Source organism: Nicotiana sylvestris, chromosome 4, assembly GCF_000393655.2.
Source record: "Nicotiana sylvestris chromosome 4, ASM39365v2, whole genome shotgun sequence".
NCBI classification, from domain to species: Eukaryota; Viridiplantae; Streptophyta; class Magnoliopsida; order Solanales; family Solanaceae; genus Nicotiana; species Nicotiana sylvestris.
Genome location: NC_091060.1, coordinates 47600598 through 47622438, shown reverse-complemented (window position 1 = coordinate 47622438; position 21841 = coordinate 47600598). Strand labels below are relative to the sequence as shown.

The following is a 21841-nucleotide window of genomic DNA, read 5'->3' as shown; positions in this document are numbered from 1 at the left end:
TACCTTCAAAGTGCCAGAACCCTACTCTTATACCCCTCATCTTGATCTCACGGCAGGCCCCGAGAAGACGCCCAAAAACCCTGAGCAGGAGGAGATGATCAGAAAGGTCAAAAGCCTGGAGCAATCATTCCGAGACATGAGGGGGTTAGGGGGCCAAGTAAGTGTGGACTATAAAGATTTATGTCTATTCCCAGATGTTCAGTTACCGGCCGGGTTCAAGATGCCTAAGTTTGATTTGTACGATGGGCATGACGACCCAGTAGCACATTTAAGGGGATTCTGTAGCAAGATGAGAGGAGCAGGAGGGAGAGATGAATTGCTGATGACATATTTTAGCCAGAATTTGAGCGGGTCGGCATTGGAATGGTACACTAGACAAGACCATAGCAGGTGGTACACCTGGGATGACTTGGCCCAAGCCTTCGCCTGTTAGTTTCAATACAATCTCGAAATCATCCCAGATCGACTGTCATTGACAAAGATCGAGAAGAAGCCCGGTGAGAGCTTTCGAGAATATGGGTTCCTTTGGAGAGAGCAAGCTGCGTGGGTTGACCCCCCGATGAAAGAGAGTGAAATGGTTGATTATTTCTTGCAGGCTTTGGAGCCCACCTATTTTGGTCATTTGGTGTCAGCAGTGGGCAAGTCCTTTAATGAAGTTGTGAAGATGGGAGGTATGGTTGAGGAGGGACTCAAATCCAATAAAATCATGAGTTATTCAGCAATCAAAGCAACCACCCAAGTCATTCAAAACGGCACTAGGGGTGTACTTGGGAAGAAGAAGAAAGAAGAGGTTGCAAATGTCGAATCTGGAGTATGGTCCAGGTCTAGAAGCCCTTCACCATATTACAACCAACCCAGACCCCACCACCCAAATTACCCGTATACCCCATATGGCACTCCTCAACACTATTATCCACCACCAGAGCCACATATTTCCGTCCATCATGCCCAAACTTATACCCAGCCTCCAGCTCACGAGCAATGGCATGCACCTGCTACCCAAAACACATACCCAGCTCCACAAAATACATATCCACACCCGAGGGTTTATAGGCCAGGAGCCGGTTTTCGCCCGAACCAAACTTTTAGAAATGAGAAAGTCCAGAACAAAAGAACCTTTACTCCATTGGTGGAATCTTATACCACTCTCTTCCATAGATTGAAACAGCTTGGAATGTTGACACCAGTCGAGCCCAAAATGCCAAATCTCCCTCCAAGAAAACTGGACCATTCGGTCAGCTGTGAGTATTGTTCAGGGATGCCGGGGCACGATACTAAGAAATGCTTGAGATTGAAAAATGCGGTGCAAGAACTTATTGATAATCGCCGTATTGAAGTACAGGCTCCGGAGGCGCCAAACATTAATCAAAACCCGTTGCCAGCACATTATGAGGCCAACATGATTGAACTGCTATATAAGGGAGCAGAGCCTAAAAAGCCCTTACAGACGGTCATGATGATCTGTTCTATTGAAGCTAAGGAGAAGGAAAATGCAGTTAGGGCAAAGCCAACCACTCAGCCAAAAGGGGTGAATGACAAGCCGGTGGTGGTAATCGGGAAAGGGTCGTCCGTCGTCGCAAAGAAGCCGGAGCCAGCCAAGTTATTGGTACTAGGGGCATCATCTGCACCCATGGTTGTTGTGAAAGGGGCATACATAGAACCAGTTGTCTTAAAGCCGGTAGTCCAATTACTCGTGGTTGATAGCAAAGCCGTGCCGTGGAAATATGAAAAGGTAGTGGTGACATACAAAGGAAAGGAAATTGAGGAAGAGAGTTGTGAGGCGCAAGGATTAACTCGGTCATGACGTTGTTTTGCTCGCGAAGAGTTGAGAAAGGCCAGGGTTACTAAAGACAATCCGGTACTAGTCAAGAAGGCTGTGACAGAGGAAGAAACGGAAGAGTTTTTGAAAAATATGAAAGTACAAGATTATTCCATTGTTGAACAACTGAGAAAAATGTCGGCCCAGATCTCGTTGTTGTCATTACTGATCCATTCGGATGAACATCGCCGAGCTTTGATGAAGATATTGAATGAAGCTCATGTGCCCGAAACAATTTCAGTAAATCACTTGGAGACGATTACCAACAAAATTTTCGAGGTAAACAGGGTGACATTTTCTGACGATGAATTGCCCGTGGAGGGCACAAAACATAATAAAGCTCTCTACGTGACGGTCAAGTGTGAAGATTCAGTGGTTACTCGGGTGTTGATCGATAACAGGTCTAGTGCCAATATTTGTCCATTGTCTACACCAAACAAGTTGAAGATTGAGGATGATAGAATCCACAAAAATAGTGTTTGCGTTCGAGGGTTCGACGGAGGTGGAACAAACACAGTGGGGGATATTATACTTGAATTGACTATTGGCCCGGTCGAGTTCACTATGGAATTTCAGGTGCTGGACATTGCAGTATCTTATTAACTTTTGTTGGGTCGACCATGGATCCACGCGGCCAAAGCAGTGCCTTCTACGTTGCATCAAATGGTCAAGTTTGAGTGGGACAGACAAGAGGTCGTGCTACACGGGGAAGACCACACATGCGCTGTAAGTGATGCCATCGTGCCCTTTATAGAGACGGATGATGATAAGGGACCGTGGGTTTATCAAGTCTTCCACACAATCCCGGTGGATAAGGTGCCGGAAGGTAAAAGCATTCCACGTCCCAGGGTAGCAGCTGCGACCGCCATGGTAGTGTCAGAAATGCTAAGTAATGGGTTCGTGCCAGGGAAAGGTCTGGGGGCTGAGCTTCAAGGTATCGTTCAACCTGTTTCTTTGCCCAAGAATTTGGATATCTTCGGGTTGGGATTTAAGCCAACAACGGCGGATGTTAGAAGGGCTCGTAAATTGAAAAAGAAAGCTTGGGTTCTTCCCAAACTGATTCCACGCCTGTCCAGGTCCTTCGTCAGGTCGGGTGTTAGAAAGCAGTTATTGGCAAAAGTGTCAGGTTCACTGATTGGGGCAGAGGGGAACTTGGATAAGGTGTTTGAGAGGGTATTTGCTGAAGTGAACATGGTTGAGGCCGGTGAAGGGTCCAGCAAAGCAGATATACAGTACATCGGACCACGTGCTAAAGTCAACAATTGGGAAGCTATTCCTCTTCCAATTCGGAGGGAGTCGTGGTAGTGGGTGTTGTTTCCTTTTTGTTCACCTAGATTATTCCATGGTTTGTAATTCAGTTGCTATGTTCCGTCCGTTAGGTTGAGTTAAAACCCTGTTATCTTTACATTCAATGAAATGCAAATTTTTCTCCTTTCTTCAGTCCTAATTTTGTTTCCATTTTTCTTTTCTTTTTTGTACAATTCTTGTTATGCTAATATCAATGACATGACATGCATGAGGAATCTTTGGCCCAGTTTTAAAAGCCAATCTAACTCAGAAATAATAATACAAGAAATCGAGTGTGATGATGAGGTGGAGTGTGACGATGACGAGGCTTATGAGGAAATTAGTAAAGAATTAAGTCATTTTGAAGAAAAATCCAAACCTAACCTAAATGACACAGAAGCAGTTAATCTAGGGGACCAAGATAATATTCGCGAAACTAAAATAACTGTTCATCTGGAGCCACAACTCAAGGAGGAGATAATTAAAGTATTGTTCGAATACAAGGATGTTTTTGCATGGTCGTATGATGATATACCGGGCCTCAGTACTGATTTAGTGATTCACAAACTGCCCACTGATCCGGCACTCCCTCCTGTCAAGCAGAAGCTGAGAAAGTTCAAAACGGACATAAGTGTAAAGATCAAAGAAGAGATTACCAAGCAATTTGATGCAAAGGTCATTCGGGTTAAGCGGTATCCCGCCTGGTTAGCTAATGTTGTGCTAGTGCCGAAGAAAGACTGCAAGACCAGGGTGTGTGTCGATTATCGTGATCTTAACAAGGCGAGTCCAAAAGATAATTTCCCACTGCCGAACATCCACATATTAATTGTTAACTGTGCCAAACATGAGATTGGTTCTTTTGTGGATTGTTACGCGGGTTATCATCAGATTCTAATGGACGAGGAAGATGCGGAAAAAACGACATTCATCACTCCATGGGGAATGTACTGTTATCGGGTCATGCCGTTTGGTTTGAAAAATGCTGGGGCAACTTATATGAGGGCAATGACAACAATATTTCATGATATGATACACAAGGAAATCGAGGTGTACGTGGATGATGTGATCGTGAAGTCTAGACAGCATTCTGACCATGTCAGGGATTTGACTTCGCAGGTACAATCTTAAGCTCAATCCTGCAAAATGTGCTTTTGGAGTACCATCTGGGAAGTTGTTGGGATTTATAGTCAGACGTCGGGGTATTGAACTAGACCCGTCGAAGATCAAAGCTATTCAGGAATTGATGCCTCCAAGAAACAAAACTGAGGTGATGAGTTTGTTGGGAAGATTGAATTATATCAGTAGGTTCATTGCTCAGCTCACGACAATTTGTGAGCCGATTTTCAAGTTGTTAAAGAAAGATGCTGCAGTTAAATGGACTGATAAATGTCAAGAGGCTTTTGATAAGATAAAAGGGTATTTATCAAACCCACCCGTGTTGGTCCTGCCAGAACCAGGGAGGCCTTTGATTCTATATCTGACGGTTTTGGATAATTCATTTGGTTGTGTACTGGGGCAGCATGATGTTACAAGCAGGAAAGAGCAGGCTATCTATTACCTCAGCAAGAAGTTCACATCTTACGAAGTTAAGTATACTCATCTGGATAGGACGTGTTGCGCCCTAACTTGGGTGGCACAGAAGTTGAAACATTATTTGTCATCCTACACTACTTACCTCATATCTCGCTTAGACCCATTGAAGTATATTTTTCAGAAGCCTATGCCCACATGGAGGCTTGCAAAGTGGCAGATCTTGCTTACGGAGTTTGACATTATCTATGTGACACAGACTGCAATGAAAGCACATGTGTTGGCAGATCATTTGGTAGAGAATCCAGTTGACAATGATTATGAGCCATTGAAAACTTACTTCCCTGATGAGGAGGTGATGCATATTGATGAGTTGGAACAAGTTGAGAAGCCAAGATGGAGACTTTTCTTTGATGGGGACGCAAACATGAAAGGTGTGGGAATAGGAGCAGTACTTATTTCTGAAACAGGTCAGCATTACCCTGTTACGGCTCAACTTCGTTTCTATTGTACCAACAACATGGCAGAATATGAGGCATGTATCTTGGGGTTGAGATTAGCTGTGGACATGGGTTTCCAGGAAGTCTTGGTCATGGGTGACTCGGACCTACTGGTACACTAAATTCAAGGAAAATGGGAAACACGGGACTTAAAGCTTATACCGTACCGGCAATGTTTACATGAGCTTTGTCAGTGGTTTCAGTCAATAGAATTCAAGCACATTCCAAGGATTCATAATGAAGTGGCCGATGCATTGGCTACTCTGGCATCGATGTTACATCATCCGGATAAGGCTTACGTGGACCCTTTGCAGATTTAGGTCCGTGATCAGCACGCTTATTGTAATGTGGTGGAAGAGGAACTTGATGGTGAGCCATGGTTTCATGATATCAAGGAATATGTCAGGATATGTGTGTATCCGATATAGGCCATAGGTGATCAGAAACGAACAATTCGACGGTTGGCAAGCGGGTTTTTCCTCAGTGGAGGAGTGTTGTACAAAAGAACTCCAGACCTCGGGTTGTTGAGGTACATGGATGCGAGGCAAGCCACATCTATCATGACTGAGGTACATTCGGGAGTCTGTGGACCGCATATGAGCGGATATGTTTTGGCAAAGAAGATCCTACGGGCAGGTTATTATTGGCTTACTATGGAGCGAGATTGTATTAGTTTCGTACGTAAGTGTCATCAGTGCCAAGTGCATGGAGACTTGATCCATTCTCCGCTATCAGAACTACATACGATGTCCGCACCATGGCCTTTCATTGCCTGGGGCATGGATGTCATTAGGCCAATTGATCCAGCAGCGTCAAATGGGCACAGGTTTATTCTGGTAGCTATAGATTATTTTACCAAATGGGTGGAAGCTAAGATGTTCAAGTCTGTGACCAAGAAAGTTGTGGTGGATTTTGTGCATTCGAACATTATTTGTCGGTTTGGGATACCGAAGATGATTATCACAGACAATGGGGCTAATCTTAATAGTCATCTGATGAAGGAGACATGTGAGCAGTTCAAGATTACTCATCGTCATTTTACTCCATACCGCCCTAAGGAAAATGGTGCGGTTGAGGCAGCCAATAAGAATATAAAGAAAATAATCCGGAAAATGGTAGAAGGATCTAGACAGTGGCATGAAAAACTGCCTTTTGCATTGTTGGGGTACCGCACCACCGTTCGGACCTCGGTGGGGGCAACTCCTTACTCTTTGGTATATGGCACAGAAGTAGTAATATCCGCAGAAGTGGAAATCCCGTCTCTCCGAATCATTGTAGAGGCTGAGATCAATGATGATGAATGGGTGAAATGCCGCCTGGAGCAGTTGAGTTTGATTGACGAAAAGAGATTGTCATCCGTGTGTCATGGTCAACTGTACCAGCAAAGAATGGCAAGAGCATACAACAAGAAAGTGCGTCCAAGAAAGTTTGAGGTGGGACAGTTAGTATTGAGATGTATTTTGCCTCATTGGGCCGAAGCAAAAGGAAAGTTCGCCCCGAACTGGCAGGGGCCATTTGTCGTAACCAGAGTGTTGTCTAATGGTGCATTATATTTGATAGATGTGGAAGGAAAATGTGTAGAAATGGCCATCAATTCCGATGCGGTCAAGAGATACTATGTATGATTTCTTTATTTTGATTGTACTTTTTTGTATTTGGCATATTTTAAAGATTGAAATGATGAAGGCGTTTTGTTCTGCTATCTAAACACTTTTATCCCTTGTCACCCCCTTTGAACCTTATTTATTCTCTTTCATATCCCTCTTTCGGAATCAATGGCACCATTAAGAAACGCGAGTGCGGAAGAAAAGAAAATGAAAAGAAAAAGTAAAAAAAAAGAAAAAAAATAAAAAGAAAAAGAAAAAGGAAGAAGGAAGAAAAGAAGGAAAAGAAAAGAAGAGGAAAATTGAAGGTGAAAAGAAGAAAGAAAAGAAATGGAAAAGAAAAAAAAACAACAACGTAGTCTCTATGACGTGAACTACGTTTGACTTGATCCCGAAAGGGTACGTAGGCAGCCTCTCTGAGGTTCAGTCATACCAAAATAAAATTCAAAAGTCCCCAAAGCAAGAAACTGGGGCAGAAGTCGTGGTTGTTGTAAGAAATCTGATTTCAAAAGTTGTAATTTTAACCCGTTTTAAAATTATTTTGAGCCTTTCATACCCTTTCTTTCTAACCCCGTCCAAAGCCCACATTACGGTCCAAAGAAAGACCTTCTGATCAATCTTTGAGAAATGCCATGTCGAGCAGGTAAAGGTAATTCATGTCTGGGGCAACACTCTGGTTCAAGCAAGAAAAACAAAAAGATAAAAATGAGAGAGTCTTATTGGTGAAAACCTGCACAGGCAGTGTAAGGCGACGGGAGTTGAGAGAAGGAATAAAATGAGAGAGTCTTATTGGTGAAAACCTTTGCGGGCACCTTGAGGCAAAAGTGAGTTGAGAAATGGTTAATGGAGAAAGGTCTGTTGGTGAAAAACTGTTTTGAGGCATTGCAGGTTAAACAAGATTAAGGTTTGGGTGAAGGAATCAAGTGATGGAAATTCTGAGGCAATAAAGTACGACAATTGAAAGATGGTTAGTTGTACAGATTGGGCCGATTAGTCCGAAATGCATGTTATGATCATTGGTGCCAGCTGTTCCGGTCAGATAAGTTTCTTTTCTTTTTTCTTTTAACAAGTCATCTGGTTTTGGATTCTTCTTATCCTTAATTCATAAAATCATTGCGTTTCATTTTCTTTTGGGGGTTTCGTCCTTCTAAAATGTTCCAATGTCAATTTTTGTTCAAAGCAAGAGGGAAAGGATTTCAAACCTCACTACTAGCTTCCAAAAATGATAAAGCATAATGTGGTCAGAGCATGGCAACAACAACATGATGTAAAGGGGAATAAGAGAGTTTGCCGGGAGTTTCATCGGTGTAATAATTGGGAAATGTTGTGGGAAATGTAAAGGTTAAGACCAAAGGGTCAGAGGTTAGGGAATTTGAAAGTCGGTCGGAAAATAAAATGGTTCAGGGTCAGTTCGAGGAATTCAGTCAACACAAAGCAAGGCAGTAGAAGGATTTTTCAGCAAGAATACCATCAACTAACCACCGTTTTAAACTAACGAAATTTGCTTCGATTGAAACAGGGGCAGAAAAGTTGTTGGTTCAAGAGGAAGTCTCCATGAGGAAAAAAGCAAGAGGTAATCAGGTTTGACTGCAAGTGAGGTATGTTTAAAACACAAGATAGTGAGGAGTAACATAGGAAAATGTAAGGTAGTCTCAAAATTTGCATGTTTAGGACAAAATTTTAAGTTTTGAAGTAGGGAGCCCGCCCCTATAACAAGGGAATACATTTCAGTTTTTTTTAAATTTTAAGTTTTGAAGTGGGGAGCCCGCCCCTATAACAAGGGAATACATTTCAGTTTTTTTTTAAATTTTAAGTTTTGAAGTGGGGAGCCCGCCCCTATAACAAGGGAATACATTTCAGTTTTTAAAATTTTAAGTGTCGAAGTGGGGAGTCCGCCCCTAAAACAAGGGAATACATTTCAGTTTTTAAATTTTAAGTTTTGAAGTGGGGAGCCCGCCCCTATAACAAGGGAATACATTTTAGTTTTTCAATTTTAAGAGTGAAGTGGGGAGCCCGCCCCTATAACAAGGGAATACATTTCAGTTTTTAAATTTTAAGTGTTGAAGTGGGGAGCCCGCCCCTATAACAAGGGAATACATTTCAGTTTTTTTAAAATTTTAAGTTTTGAAGTGGGGAGCCCGCCCCTATAACAAGGGAATATATTTCAGCTTTTTTTATAATTTTAAGTTTTGAAGTGGGGAGCCCGCCCCTATAATAAGGGAACACATTTCAGTCTTTAAAGTTTAAGTTTTGATGTGGGGAGCCCGCCCCTATAACAAGGGAATACATTTCAGTTTTTTTTTAAAATTTTACCTCGTTTAGAGTGGAGAGGGACTCCTGGTCATTCTACCTGTAGTGTTATCTCATATGTGAAGGCTCGGTGTATGGTCTAGAAGGGGTGTTTGGCCTATTTGGCATATGTTCGTGATTCTAGTGCCGAGGTTCCTTCTATTGATTTTGTGCTTGTTGTTTGTAAGTTTCCTGAGGTATTTCTTTCAGACCTGCCGGGTATGCCACCCAACAAGGATATTGACTTCTGCATTGATTTGGCTCCGGGCACTCACACTACAAAAAAAACTGGATTTAGCTACGAACGTCATTGCTAATCTGTCGCTAAAATGCTCGTTGCTAGAAGAATCTTTTGATAATCCGTCGCTAATCTGTCGCTAAATAAGATTAGCGACGGATTTTTCTGTTTAGCTACAGATTTTGTCCGTTGCTAAACCCTAGTTTTTTTAGTAGTGTCAGCCCATTTCTATTCTGTCGTATCGTACGGCCCCGCCTTAGTTGAAAGAGTTGAAGGAACAGTTGCAAGACTTGCTTAAAAAGGTTTCATTAGACCTAGTGTTTCGCCTTGGGGTGCACCGGTGTTGTTTCTTAAGAAGAAGAATGGATCGATGAGAATATGCATAGACTACCGGCAGTTGAATAAGGTTACAATCAAGAATAAGTATCAATTGCCGAGGATTGATGATTTGTTTGATCATCTTTAGGGTACCAAGGTATTTTCGAAGATAGACTTGAGAACTGGCTACCATCAGTTGAGGATTAGGGCATCCGATGTCCCTAAGACAGCTTTCAGCACTCGGTATGGCATTATGAGTTCTTGGTGATCTCATTCGGGTTGAAAAATTCCCCAACAGCTTTTATGGATTTGATGAACCGAGTGTTTAGGCCTTACTTGGACTCGTTCATGATAGTCTTCATTGATGATATTTTGATCTATTCCCGCAGGCGGGAAGAGCATGAGCAACATCACAGAGTGGTTCTTCAGACTTTGAGAGATAGTCAGTTGTATGCTAAGTTCTCGAAGTGTGAATTCTGGTTGTGTTCAGTTGCATTCTTAGGTCATGTTATATCAGCAGAGGGTATTCAGGTAGATCCGAAGAAGATAGAGCCAGTAAAGAACTTGCCTAGACCAGCATCGGCTACAGAGATCCGGAGTTTCTTGGGATTGGCAGGTTATTATCGTCGGTTTGTGGAGGGGTTTTCGTCTACTACAGCCCCGATGGCCAGGTCGACCCAGAAGGGTGCCCAGTTCAAGTGGTCGGATGAGTGTGAGGCAAGCTTTCAGAAGCTCAAGATAGCTTTGACTACGGCACCAGTGTTGGTTTTGCCCACAGGTTCAGGGCCTTACACAATTTATTGTGATGCATCTCGTATTGGGCTTGGTGCGGTGTTGATGTAGGATGGCAAGGTCATTGCATATGCTTTGCGGTAGTTGAAGATTCTTGAGAAGAACTATCTGGTCCATGATTTGGAGTTAGCAGCCATTGTTCACGCGTTGCGATTTGGAGGCATTATCTGTATGGCGTGGCAAGTGAGGTGTTCATGGATCACAAGTGTCTGCAGTACTTATTCAAGCAGAAGGAGCTAAATTTGAGGTAGAGAAGGTGGTTGGAGTTGTTGAAAGACTATGATATCACCATCTTATATCATCCAGGAAAGGCCAATGTGGTGGACGATGCTTTGAGTAGCAAGTCAGCCAGTATGGACAGTCTTGCTTATATTCCGGTCGGTGAGAGACTGCTTGCTTTGGATGTTCAGGCTTTGGCCAATCAGTTCATGAGGTTGGATATTTCGGAGCCCAGCTGTGTGTTAGCTTGCACAGTCACTCGTTCTTCTTTATTGGAGCGTATCCGAGATCGGCAGTATGATGATCCTCATTTATGTGTCCTTATAGACACGGTGCAGCACGGAGGTGCCAAGCAAGTTACCTTAGGAGATGATGGAGTTTTGAGATTGCAGGGTCGAGTTTGTGTGCCTAATGTGGATGGACTTAGAGAGTTGATTTTAGAAGAGACCCATAGTTCTCGGTACTCTATTCATCTGGGCGCCGCTAAGATATATCAGGATTTGCGGTAGCATTATTGGTGGAGGAGAATGAAGAAGGACATTATTGCTTATGTGGCTCGGTTTTTGAACTATCAGCAGGTTAAGTACGAGCATCGGAAGCCCGGTGGTTTGTTCCGGAAGATTGATATTCCTGAGTGGAAGTGGGAGTGTATCACTATGGACTTTGTTGTTGGACTCCCACGAACTCAGAAGAAGTTCGATGCAGTATGGGTTATTGTTGATAGGCTGACCAAGTTAGTGCATTTCATTCCTGTGGCAGTCTTCTATTCTTCCGAGAGGTTAGCTGAGATCTATATCCGGGAGATTGTTCGTCTTTATGGTGTGCCCGTGTCTATCATTTCGGATCGAGATACACAGTTTACCTCACATTTCTGGAGAGCAGTTCAGCGAGAGTTGGGCACATGGGTTGAGTTGAGCACAATATTTCATCCTCAGACGGACGGGCAGTCCGAGCGGACTATTCAAATTTTGGAGGATATGCTCTGAGCTTGTGTCATTGACTTTGGAGGCTCGTGGGATCAGTTTTTGCCTTTAGTTGAGTTTACCTACAACAACAGCTACCAATCGAGTATCCAGATGGCTCCTTATGAGGCTTTGTATAGTAGGCGGTGTCGGTCGCCGGTTGGATGGTTTGAGCAGGGAGAGGCTCGGTTGTTGGGTACGGATACCTTAGACAAGGTTAGGATTATTCAGGATAGGCTCCGTACAGCTCAGTCCAAGCAAAAGAGTTATGCCGACCGTAAGGTTCGTGATTTGGCATTCATGGTCGATGAGCGGGTATTGATTTGGGTGTCGTCTATGAAGGGTGTGATGAGATTTGGAAAGAAGGGCAAGCTTAACTGTAGGTTCATTGGCCCGTTTGAGATTCTTGATCGAGTGGGAGAGGCGGCTTATAGACTTGCATTGCTGCCGAGCTTATCAGCCGTGCATCTAGTGTTTCATGTGTCCATGCTTCGGAAGTATCACGGCGATCCATCCCACGTGTTAGATTTCAGCACTGTCCAGTTGGACAAAGACTTGTCCTATGAGGAGGAGCCGGTAGCTATTCTAGACTGGCAGGTTCTTCAGTTGAGATTGAAGAGTTTGCCTTCTATTCGTGTTCAGTGGAGAGGTCAGCCTGCTGAGGCATCAACCTGGGAATCCGAGTCCGATATACAGAGCCGTTATCCCCATCTTTTCCCTGACTCAGGTACTTCCTTCTTATGTCCGTTCGAGGACGAACGGTTATTTTAGAGGTGGAAAATGTGATGACCCAAAAGGCCATCACTTGTTTTAGAAATAAATTATGTGTTCCGCGGCCTTAAAAACCTCTTTCTACCCCACCTCGATTTGCGTACGTAGTCGAGCGTGTAGCCGGAAAGTCATTATGTGAAAATTAGTGAAAATGTTGAATTTTGCCTTTAAAATGGTCAACATTTTGGGTAAACGGACCCGGAACCGTGATTTAACGGTCTCGAAGGGTCTGTAGGAAAATATGGGACTTGGGCGTATGCCCGAAATCGAATTCCGAGGTCCCAAGCCCGAGAAATGAATTTTTAAAGAAAATTATTTTCTGGAAAATATGTGAGTTTTTAGAAATGAAAAATGTATGGAAGTTGTTGGTATCGGGTCCGTATTTTGGTTCCGGAGCCCGATACAGATCTTATATATGGTTTAAGTCGAGCCTGTGAAATTTAGTAAGAAACGAAAGTCGTTTGATGTGATTTGGACCCGTAGTTGTAAAAATTGATACTTTGAAAGTTTCAAGGTTTTTCTTAGATTTCTATGCTAAATTCGTTGTTAAAGATGTTATTTTGGCGATTTGGTCGCACGAATAAGTTCATATGATATTTTTAAGTTAGTATGCATGTTTGGTTTGGAGCCCCGAGGGCTCGGGTGAGTTTCGGATAGGTTTCAGAAAGTTTTCAACTTAGAGAAAGTTGCAGGTTTTCAGTTTCTAGTGTTCTGGAACTTTGTTCTTCATGTTCGCGGAAGGACTCTCACAAACGCAAAAGGTAAGTCAGGCTAAAGGAATTTTCTTTCTACGCGAATGCGAGAAACAGGTTGCGAATGTGAAGCTTTAGGGGTGCTACCCTTCGCGAACGCGGACCTGCTATCGCGAACGCGTAAGTCTTTGGGCCTGGGCAGGGGGAAGGGGATTTTGTTCTACGCGAATGCGAAGTCTCATTGGCCTGACCCTTCGCGAACGTGACAAGCCCATCGCGAACGCGATGAAGGCCTGCCCAGTGATTTTAAATTAGTAGCAAAAATGGGTAGAACCCATTTACTTCATATTTTTGAAATTTTGGAGCATTGAGACGATTTTCAAAGAACAATTTCTTCCCTAAAACATTGGTAAATGATTCTAAACCTTTTTCTTTTGATTTCCCATTGCATTTCATCAATTTTCATCCTAAAATCTAGCGGTTTTATTGTAGAAATTAGGAATTTGGGTAGAGTTAGGGCTTTTTGATTAATTGGGATTTAGACGTCGTTTTGGAGTCAAATTTCGAAACTAATTGCATATTTGGGCTCGTGGGTGAATGGGTGATCGGATTTTGGTCCGAACCTCGAGTTTTGACCAAGCGGGCCCTGGGTCAATTTTTGATGTTTTAGGGAAAATGATAGAAAACCTATAATTAAGTATTGGGTATGAATTCTTTAGCATTTATTAATGTTGTTAAATCAATTTGGACTAGATACGAGTTGTTTGGAGGTGAATTCTAAAGGAAGAGCGGTGTTTGAGGCTTGAGTTGGTTATGGAAGTTTGAGGTAAGTGTTTGGTCTAACCTTAGCTTGAGAGATTATGAGTTGTGTCCTATTTGCTATGTGTTATTTGTCGAGTACGACGTATATGCATAGTGACGAGTATCTATACGTTGGTGTAAAGCATGCCCGTGAGTCTTAAATTGAAATCGTTGTGTTCTTAATAAATACTGCGAATGCCTAAGTTGTTGATTCACTTGTTGGGCAAGAATTATGATTATTCTCGTGAAAATTGCTTATGGTTGAGTATTGGTGCTAGTTGAGGTTTCTTTTGTGAAGTTAAATGTTAGAACAAGTTAGGTTATAGCTGATTCCCTTGCCGAGACGTATTTACTTATTCTGTCGATTCCCTTGCCGGGATAGTATTGGTTCCTTATTGTTCCCTTGCCGGGACTCTTTCATGATTGGTGCTGAACATTATATTTGGATCGCGTTGCATACCGCAAAATATTATAATTGGATCGGTTGCACGCCGCAACAACATTATAATTGGATCGGGTTGCATGCCGCAACAGTGTTTTTATGATTTGGATCGGGTTGTGCGCCGCAACAATAAATGATAAAAGTGGTTATTGATTGGTTACGGTTTCCTTATTCTTTCTGCCACGAATTTTAAACTGTACTTATGCTTTTCTCCTGCATTACTGTTGGTAAAATGATATTTCCCCGCAGCATGTCCCATCCTTACTTGTATTTTTCTGTTTTATTTTTCGTTGTATATGGTATAACTACACAGGTTTATTTGGTAGTCTGGTCGTAGCCTCGTCACTACTTCGCCGGGGTTAGGCTAGGCACTTACCAGCATATGGGGTCGGTTGTGCTGATACTACACTCTGCACCGTGTGCAGATCCCGAAGCAGCAACATTTGGACCTTAGTTTGGGTGGCTGCCTTCAGTCCAGTTGGAGATTCCGAGGTAGTCCTGCAGGCGTCCGCAGGCCCAGGCGTCTCCTTCTATCCCTTTATCCTGTTTCATTTACATATTTTAGAAATAGTGTATCATTTATTTTTCAGATCTTGTTTGTAGTAATTCTAGACTGTTTATGAAGCGTGACACCAGTTCTGGGTAGATTTTATTTAAGATGTTGTGTTGGATATATATATTCAAATGGTTTTATTGATTCTTCCGCTTGTTTAAAACTTCGCTGCTTATAAGCTATTATTTCATAATTGTAAAGGATTAAAAATGGGAAAAAGGGATAATTTGTTCAAACTGTTAGCTTGTCTAACTTTCATTAGTAGGCGCCATCACGACTCCCGAGGGTGGAAAATCTGGGTCATGACATCAACACACAAAAGACTCGAGGTCGTTCCCACCTAATAAAAGAAAAATAAAATACTATGAGTTCTACTTTCGGCCTCCAAATACAAATACTTCGGGGCATAACCCAGATAAAAATATATACAGAGTCTATGGGACATTCCCCTAAATATAAACTAAAGGGAACGACCTCTCACCTTGGATAAAATAATAGAAAGGCCTTAAAGTTTGCCTACCCAATTGTGGTCGACCTAAGCATGCTCCTAGCGATTGAGAAAAATAGAAATAAAATTAAACTAAAGTAAATAAAACTCATTTCTTTTTCACCTTCTTTTAACTCTTCATTTCATGTATTTGACCCACCTCAATTTCTAAAACGCGCGAGCAATTTGAATCACTAATGGGATAGGCCTCTACCAAACTCCAAGGCTCAATGCCACATAAACATGCCACAGAATAACTGTGAAGAGCAAATAAACATCCAAACATAGGAAGTGAACAAACAAACAAGAGGAAAGGTAGGTAATAAGACAAAAGAAATGGTGGATTGAAATATGATAAGAGCTTTAAAACTTCTCCTTAATCTCATCCCTGTACCCACATCTCCTAATTTTCTTAAAACCAAATAAACTCCAAACAACATCTAACAAATAATCCAAGCTAAAATCAAATAAGCTTCAAACAACATTTAATAGATAATTCTACGATTGATTAAGCCCGCAGAACTCAACAACAAACATTGAATTTAATTCTTCACTTCTTATGATCTGACTAACTCAAACTGATGATCCAAAATTCCCACACAAATGCCAGCAGTGATAAATTAGCATTCCCACCACAACATATTAAACTAGTCAAGGTAGAAAGGGAAAATTCCAACATGAGATCAAATTCGGCGCGAAGCAACATGATAAGCTCATGACTACTAAATAGTAAGGTTTTAAATGAGTTAGGATTCAACAACCAAGAAGAAAACAATTTCAAGGGAGTGAGGATTAGGTACACAAGACTAGATTAACTAAAAAGAAGACGAAGGGCAATGCATTCTGCTAGAACCACAACAAGATTTATGAAATAGGCACAGAGCTCCAACTAATAGCCAGAAGAACTAATTTTATAACCAGGCAAACAAACAGGAGCAAGGGAAACTAATAATCACTCAATTGAACATCAATATATCCTACAGGAAAGAAACAAAAATATGAAAATGCACCAGAAATCTTTATGCACCAAAGAACTGTCCCAAAACGCGTGGTGGAGTGTCGTTATCCTATACAAATGGAAGCTAAATAAACTGATTTGGAATTAATTGAAGGCGTTGGAACTATATGAACTGATTTTTTGCACCTAAATTCTAGAAGATCAGCATTACAAACTCAAGAAATCAAAAGCGAAGATTTGACCATTTCTGAACTTAACGGGGATATCAGACCCTCATTTGAAGGGAATGATCACACTTAAGCCCCCACAAAAATTGAAGCAAATGGGATGAAATAGAGACATACTAATCTGGATTGTAGCGACTTGAACAATGATAGTTATGGCTTAAGTATCGATTTTATTACTCAGACAGCACAAAATAATAAGAACAAAACTCGAATATTTCCATCAAGAGCAGAACTACATTTGAAACACATATTCAAACACAAATCCATTCAAAACTGTCTATTAAGCACATATAAACTCATTCTATACCCTTAAGATGTTGTAGACACTAATGAATCCCAAACGACCACCATAGCTCTTATCATATTTCAAACAACCCCAAAATAGATTAAGAAAGATTAGAGATAAACCTGAATCAGCAGACACTTTTAATTAACTTTGCTCGAACGCTAAATACACGTGAAATCCAGCAGCGAAGATCAAAACCAACAGCAACAAAAAAAAAACAGGAATCCCGAGCCACAGACGACCCTCAAGTTAGCGACTCGATCACTTGAACCTCGGGCATCAACGACTTCAACAACCTTGGCTCGACTCCATTTACTAACATAGATTGAAGATGAAACTGAAATCCGACTCTACACTCACTAGAAAACAGAAACGTAAAAGGAATCTTTTGAAATGACCTAAAATCTAAAATCAAACTCGAAGATGAGAAGAAGCTCAATTTTCTTCTCCAAATCTTAGAGCAGAGAAGAAGAGCCCTTTTTAAAAACCCCTAATTCTCCTCCCAAACCCACAAATATATACTCCATCTCGAAACTTCTATACTTGTCTTCCAAGAAAACCCAAAAATCTTCCAAACACATCCAAAATTCGGTTTTTTGATCAGTAAAGGACAAGTGGAGGGAGTAGATTGTGTTTAACTCAATTCTATGCCCCCAATTAATCCTAATCTAGTCTTCAAATGAAATTCGGGTGAGATGAGCGTATGAGAGAGAGGCGGCCTCGATTTGTCAGAGTTTGTTACGGATTCAGCTGACGTGGAAGGAATATGAGGGGAGGGGACCATGGAGGGTTCGTTTATGTTGGGGTTTGGGTTGGGTTAAGGTGGGAGAAGGGTTTGAGGGAGAATATGAGTGCGGCTGAGGTCTTTGGGTTTAGGGTTAGAGAAATACTTAGGTTTTATATATGGGTGAGGGTGAATAATGACCCTTGGATTAGTTGAGATGGATGGCTAGGTTTTGAGAAGGGAGTGGGGCGGGTCAGACGGGTTTCGCGGATCAAAGGGATTGGGCTGATGGGTGATTTTGGGGTTAGATGGGTTGGGAAGATTTGGGCTTGCTAAAATTGGGCCACCTTCTTGCCCGAAATTGGGCCAAAATTGTCTTGAATTAGCTAACAATTGGACTTCTTAGAAAATCTGAATTTCATTAGCTAAAAGCCTAAGTTTTCCTTATTTAAAATATTTATTAAAATATAAGACTACTCCTAATTAATTAAAATAAACTTTTAAAATAGAATTAACTATTAAAAGTTAAACTATTTTTGATATTTTCACAGGATTATACTAAAATAAGAATAAAGAAAAATACGTTAAAGTCATGGTAAATTAAAATAATATTAATAACCTAAACTAAATAGAAATAAGATAAAACATGAAACTATTTTTGTATTTTTCAATTTTTGTGCCTTAAAAATAGGATTATAATTAATAATAAAGTAAAATCCTATAGAAATAAACTCAAATAAATCTAAAAATACTAGGACTATTAAAGGTAATTCTAATGCGCGGGTCAAAAATTACATGTCTATAGCTGCCCCTCTTTGACGGGAAGTATGAAGTGTTTCCAGATAAAGAACAACAAGACATATTTTTTACCCGACCCTTATTTAGAGAGACAAAAACTAAAAGAAAAGAGAATATAACCAAGCCTTGATATCTGAGCTGCCTACATATCCTTGCTATAAAGGAATCAGGCCACGTGTAGTTCATGAGTGAGGAGAGCGATGGAGTATACCAAGGTGGAGAGTCGAGTGAAGTGCCGCTGAGGTTCCGGTCCGCGGTTCCTGCCACAAAATCAAAAATAAAAGGAAAAATTACAGCAAAAAAATACAAGATCCTATCTACTTCTTGTCCTGAATCTTCTTTGAATTTCTACTTGATCTTTCAATATGAAATTGACAAATGGACCATGTTCTTCAAGCAGGATCCTGTTGCTTCTCTAACTTGAACTTGGAAATTAAATTTGACCCTGTTCTTCAAGCAGGCTCCTGATGCCTCTTGAATTTGAGAATTGAAAGTAACTCTAAAATGGATTCCCTCGTTCTCCAGGTGGGCGCCTGTTGTTGACTTGAAACTTGAAATGACTTCCCTCGTTCTCCAATTGGGCGCCTGCAACTTGCTTGAAACTTGAAATGAATTCCCTCGTTCTCCAGGTGGGCACGTGCAACTTGCTTGAAACTTGAAATTAATTCCCTCGTTCTCCAAGTGGGCTCCTACGACTTGCTTGAAACTTGAGATAAATTCCCTCGTTCTCCGGGTGGGCACCTGCGGCTTGCTTAAAACTTGAAATGAACTCCCTCATTCTCCAAGTGGGCGCCTGCCAATAACTTGAAATTTGAAATGGATTCTCTCATTCTCCAGGTGGGCACCTGCGACTTACTTAAAAATTGAAATAACTCTGAAATAAATTTCCTCGTTCTCTAGGCAGGCGAATGCCACTGACTTAGAACTTGAAATGAATTCCCTCATTCTCCAGGTGGGTGCCTGCTGTGACTTGAAATTTGAAATGGATTCCCTCGTTTTTCAGGTGGGCGCCTGCGACTTACTTAAAAATTGAAATAACTCTGAAATGAATTCCCTCGTTCTCTAGGGGGCACCTGCCACTAACTTAGAACTTGAAATGAATTCCCTCATTCTTCAGGTGGGCACATGTGACTTTCTTAAAACTTGAAATGAATTCCCTCATTCTCCAAGTGGGCGTCTTCCACTAGCTTAGAACTTGAAATGAATTCCCTTATTCTCCAGGCGGGCACCTGCTGCGACTTGAAATTTGAAATGGATTCCCTTAATCTCCATGTGGGCGCCTGCGACTTACTTAAAAATTGAAATAAATTCCCTCATTCTCTAGGTGGGCGCCTGCAATTAAAACAAAATAGACAAAACAAAAAAAAATTCTGCCCGAGTTTGTACTAGGAACATTAGTGACTATTAGTTAAATCCCATTTTCTAGGAGGGTCCTGAAATTTTAAAACTAAATATTTGAAAATTTGATATTAAATCCCATTATCCAGGAGGGTCCTGAACAATTGAAACTAAATCCTTGAAAATTTGAAATTAAATCCCATTATCCAGGAGGGTTCTGAAAACTTGAAACTAAATCCCATTATCCATGAGGGTCCTGAACAACCGAGAATGAAGTTACCTGAGCCATGCTCTCTTCCTGGAGGATCCGAAATAGATCTTCTTGCCCTTGAGCCATGCTTTCTTCAGGGGAGGGTCCCTGCAGATTGAACAAATTTTCTTGCCCCTGTTTCAAACAAATGAATTTTTTTTAGTTTGAAAACATGGTGGTTAGTTTGTGGCATTATTGCTTAAGGTGTCCTCTTCTTCAACTATCATGCTTCATTTTGATTAGCTGCTTCGGGCCAGCAAGGGATTGTTTGACCCTCTGATCGAAATTGGACCACAAAACCTCTGAATGACCTAAATCTCTTACATTCACTTGTTGCATTGTGATTTCATTCTGGAAGTTGTTGAATCTTTGTATTTTCTCAAAATTCAAGAATCACCTTATCACCTGAACTTCAGTTATCACCATAATATTCATTCTGAATCATATCACATGAGATGTGCTTGGCCGTACTCCGTTTTGTGCAATTTAAAAGCTGGTAGTAGGCTTTGGAATCCTTTCCTACTTGTTTAACAAGAGCTAACTCGAAAGAGACTCATAAAGATAGACTCAACGAGCATAATGAAGTGATTTTTAGGGAAAGGAACAAAGGAAAATTTTAAACAAAGATGACCACGTGAAGAAGAATAGAAAAAAAAGATTTATCTAAGTGAAGCGGTTGGCTCCAATGATCATGACATGCATTTCGGACTGATCAACCTAATTCGTCCAACTAATCATATTTTCGGTTCATGTCATGTCTTCATACTTCAAAAATGGGGCTTTCACTTATCCAATTTCTTTGTAAAGTCACGAGCCTCATTTGACTTGTAGTGCCCCGAAGGGTTTTCACCAACAAGCCTCTCTCATTTGTTCATCTCTCAACTCACCATTGCCTTACGGTGCCCGCGAGGGGTTTCACCAATAAGACTCTCTCATTTTTAAATTTTCTCTCAGCTCACCATCGCCTTACGGTGTCCATGAGGGTTTTCACCAATAAGACTCTCTCTTTTTATTCATTTTTCCTTTGTGCCCATGAACGAAATGTTACCCATGATGTAAATCATACCTCTATCTCGCTTGACTTGTCATCCTCAAAGATTGATCAGAATGTCTTTCTTTGGACCGTAATGTAGGTGTCACACCCCTTTTTTACACCTCACTTAACCCTCTTTAAATCAATATAAAAAAAGATTTGTAAAGCTCGAAAGGGTTTTTAATTAAAAGTGACAAAATTGTGTTCAAAAGGAAATAACTCAGAGTCACCACCTGACAATGGTTTCGGTGTGTCAGGCCACCATTTTTAGAAATTATTTTCCTTTAAGAACAATTTGGACTCAAAAACTAAGTCAGCACCAGAGATTCGGGTAAGGGGGTTTATTTAACTTGGGGAGAAGGTGTTAGGCACTCCCCAAGTCCCGTGAAAGTCATGGTTGCGTACTCAATCTAGTTGGCTTTTAGAATATTCGAATTAAGGTAAAAACACACAAAAGAAGACAAACACAAAATGGTTCGAGGTTGTCCCTACCTAGATAAAAGAAAAATAAGATAAGAATAAAATAAAATACTGCACTATGCTTCCTTCACAAACTCGTCACGGCCTCCAGAATATTTACAAAGTACTTCGGGGCATTCCCCGGATAATATAATCAACTAAAGGGACAACCTCTCTCCTCGACAAAACAAAAATATAAACACCCTACAGATTTGCCTACCCGAATGTTGTCTGCCTAAACATGCTCCTAGCGGACAATGCAATTAAATAGACTAACGAAAGAAAACTAAATAAAGTAAAAGAAAATTCTAAATCATGCTTATTTATTTATCAATTAATTTTACTTGTCCAACCAAGCCCAATCCTAAAGCATGTGAGCAAATTCATTACTAATGGACTTGTCCTTCCCCACTCCCATGACCTGGCAGTCAAACAAGTTAACACCAATGAGGCAAGTAAACATT

At 41.1% G+C, this 21841-nt stretch overlaps 2 protein-coding genes across 2 annotated transcripts; both read left to right on the top strand.

Annotated features, from left to right (window-relative positions):
- Positions 1-664: 664 nt before the first annotated feature.
- Positions 665-2422, top strand: LOC138889512 (uncharacterized). Its single transcript, XM_070172827.1, has 2 exons — positions 665-1678; positions 2024-2422. The coding sequence occupies exons 1-2, from the start codon at positions 665-667 to the stop codon at positions 2420-2422; spliced, it is 1413 nt and encodes a 470-aa protein (XP_070028928.1).
- Positions 2423-3325: 903 nt separating this feature from the next.
- LOC138889511 (uncharacterized) lies at positions 3326-7701 on the top strand. Its single transcript, XM_070172826.1, has 5 exons — positions 3326-4108; positions 4425-4691; positions 4896-5249; positions 6462-6577; positions 7629-7701. The coding sequence occupies exons 1-5, from the start codon at positions 3326-3328 to the stop codon at positions 7699-7701; spliced, it is 1593 nt and encodes a 530-aa protein (XP_070028927.1).
- The last annotated feature ends 14140 nt before the right edge of the window (positions 7702-21841 follow it).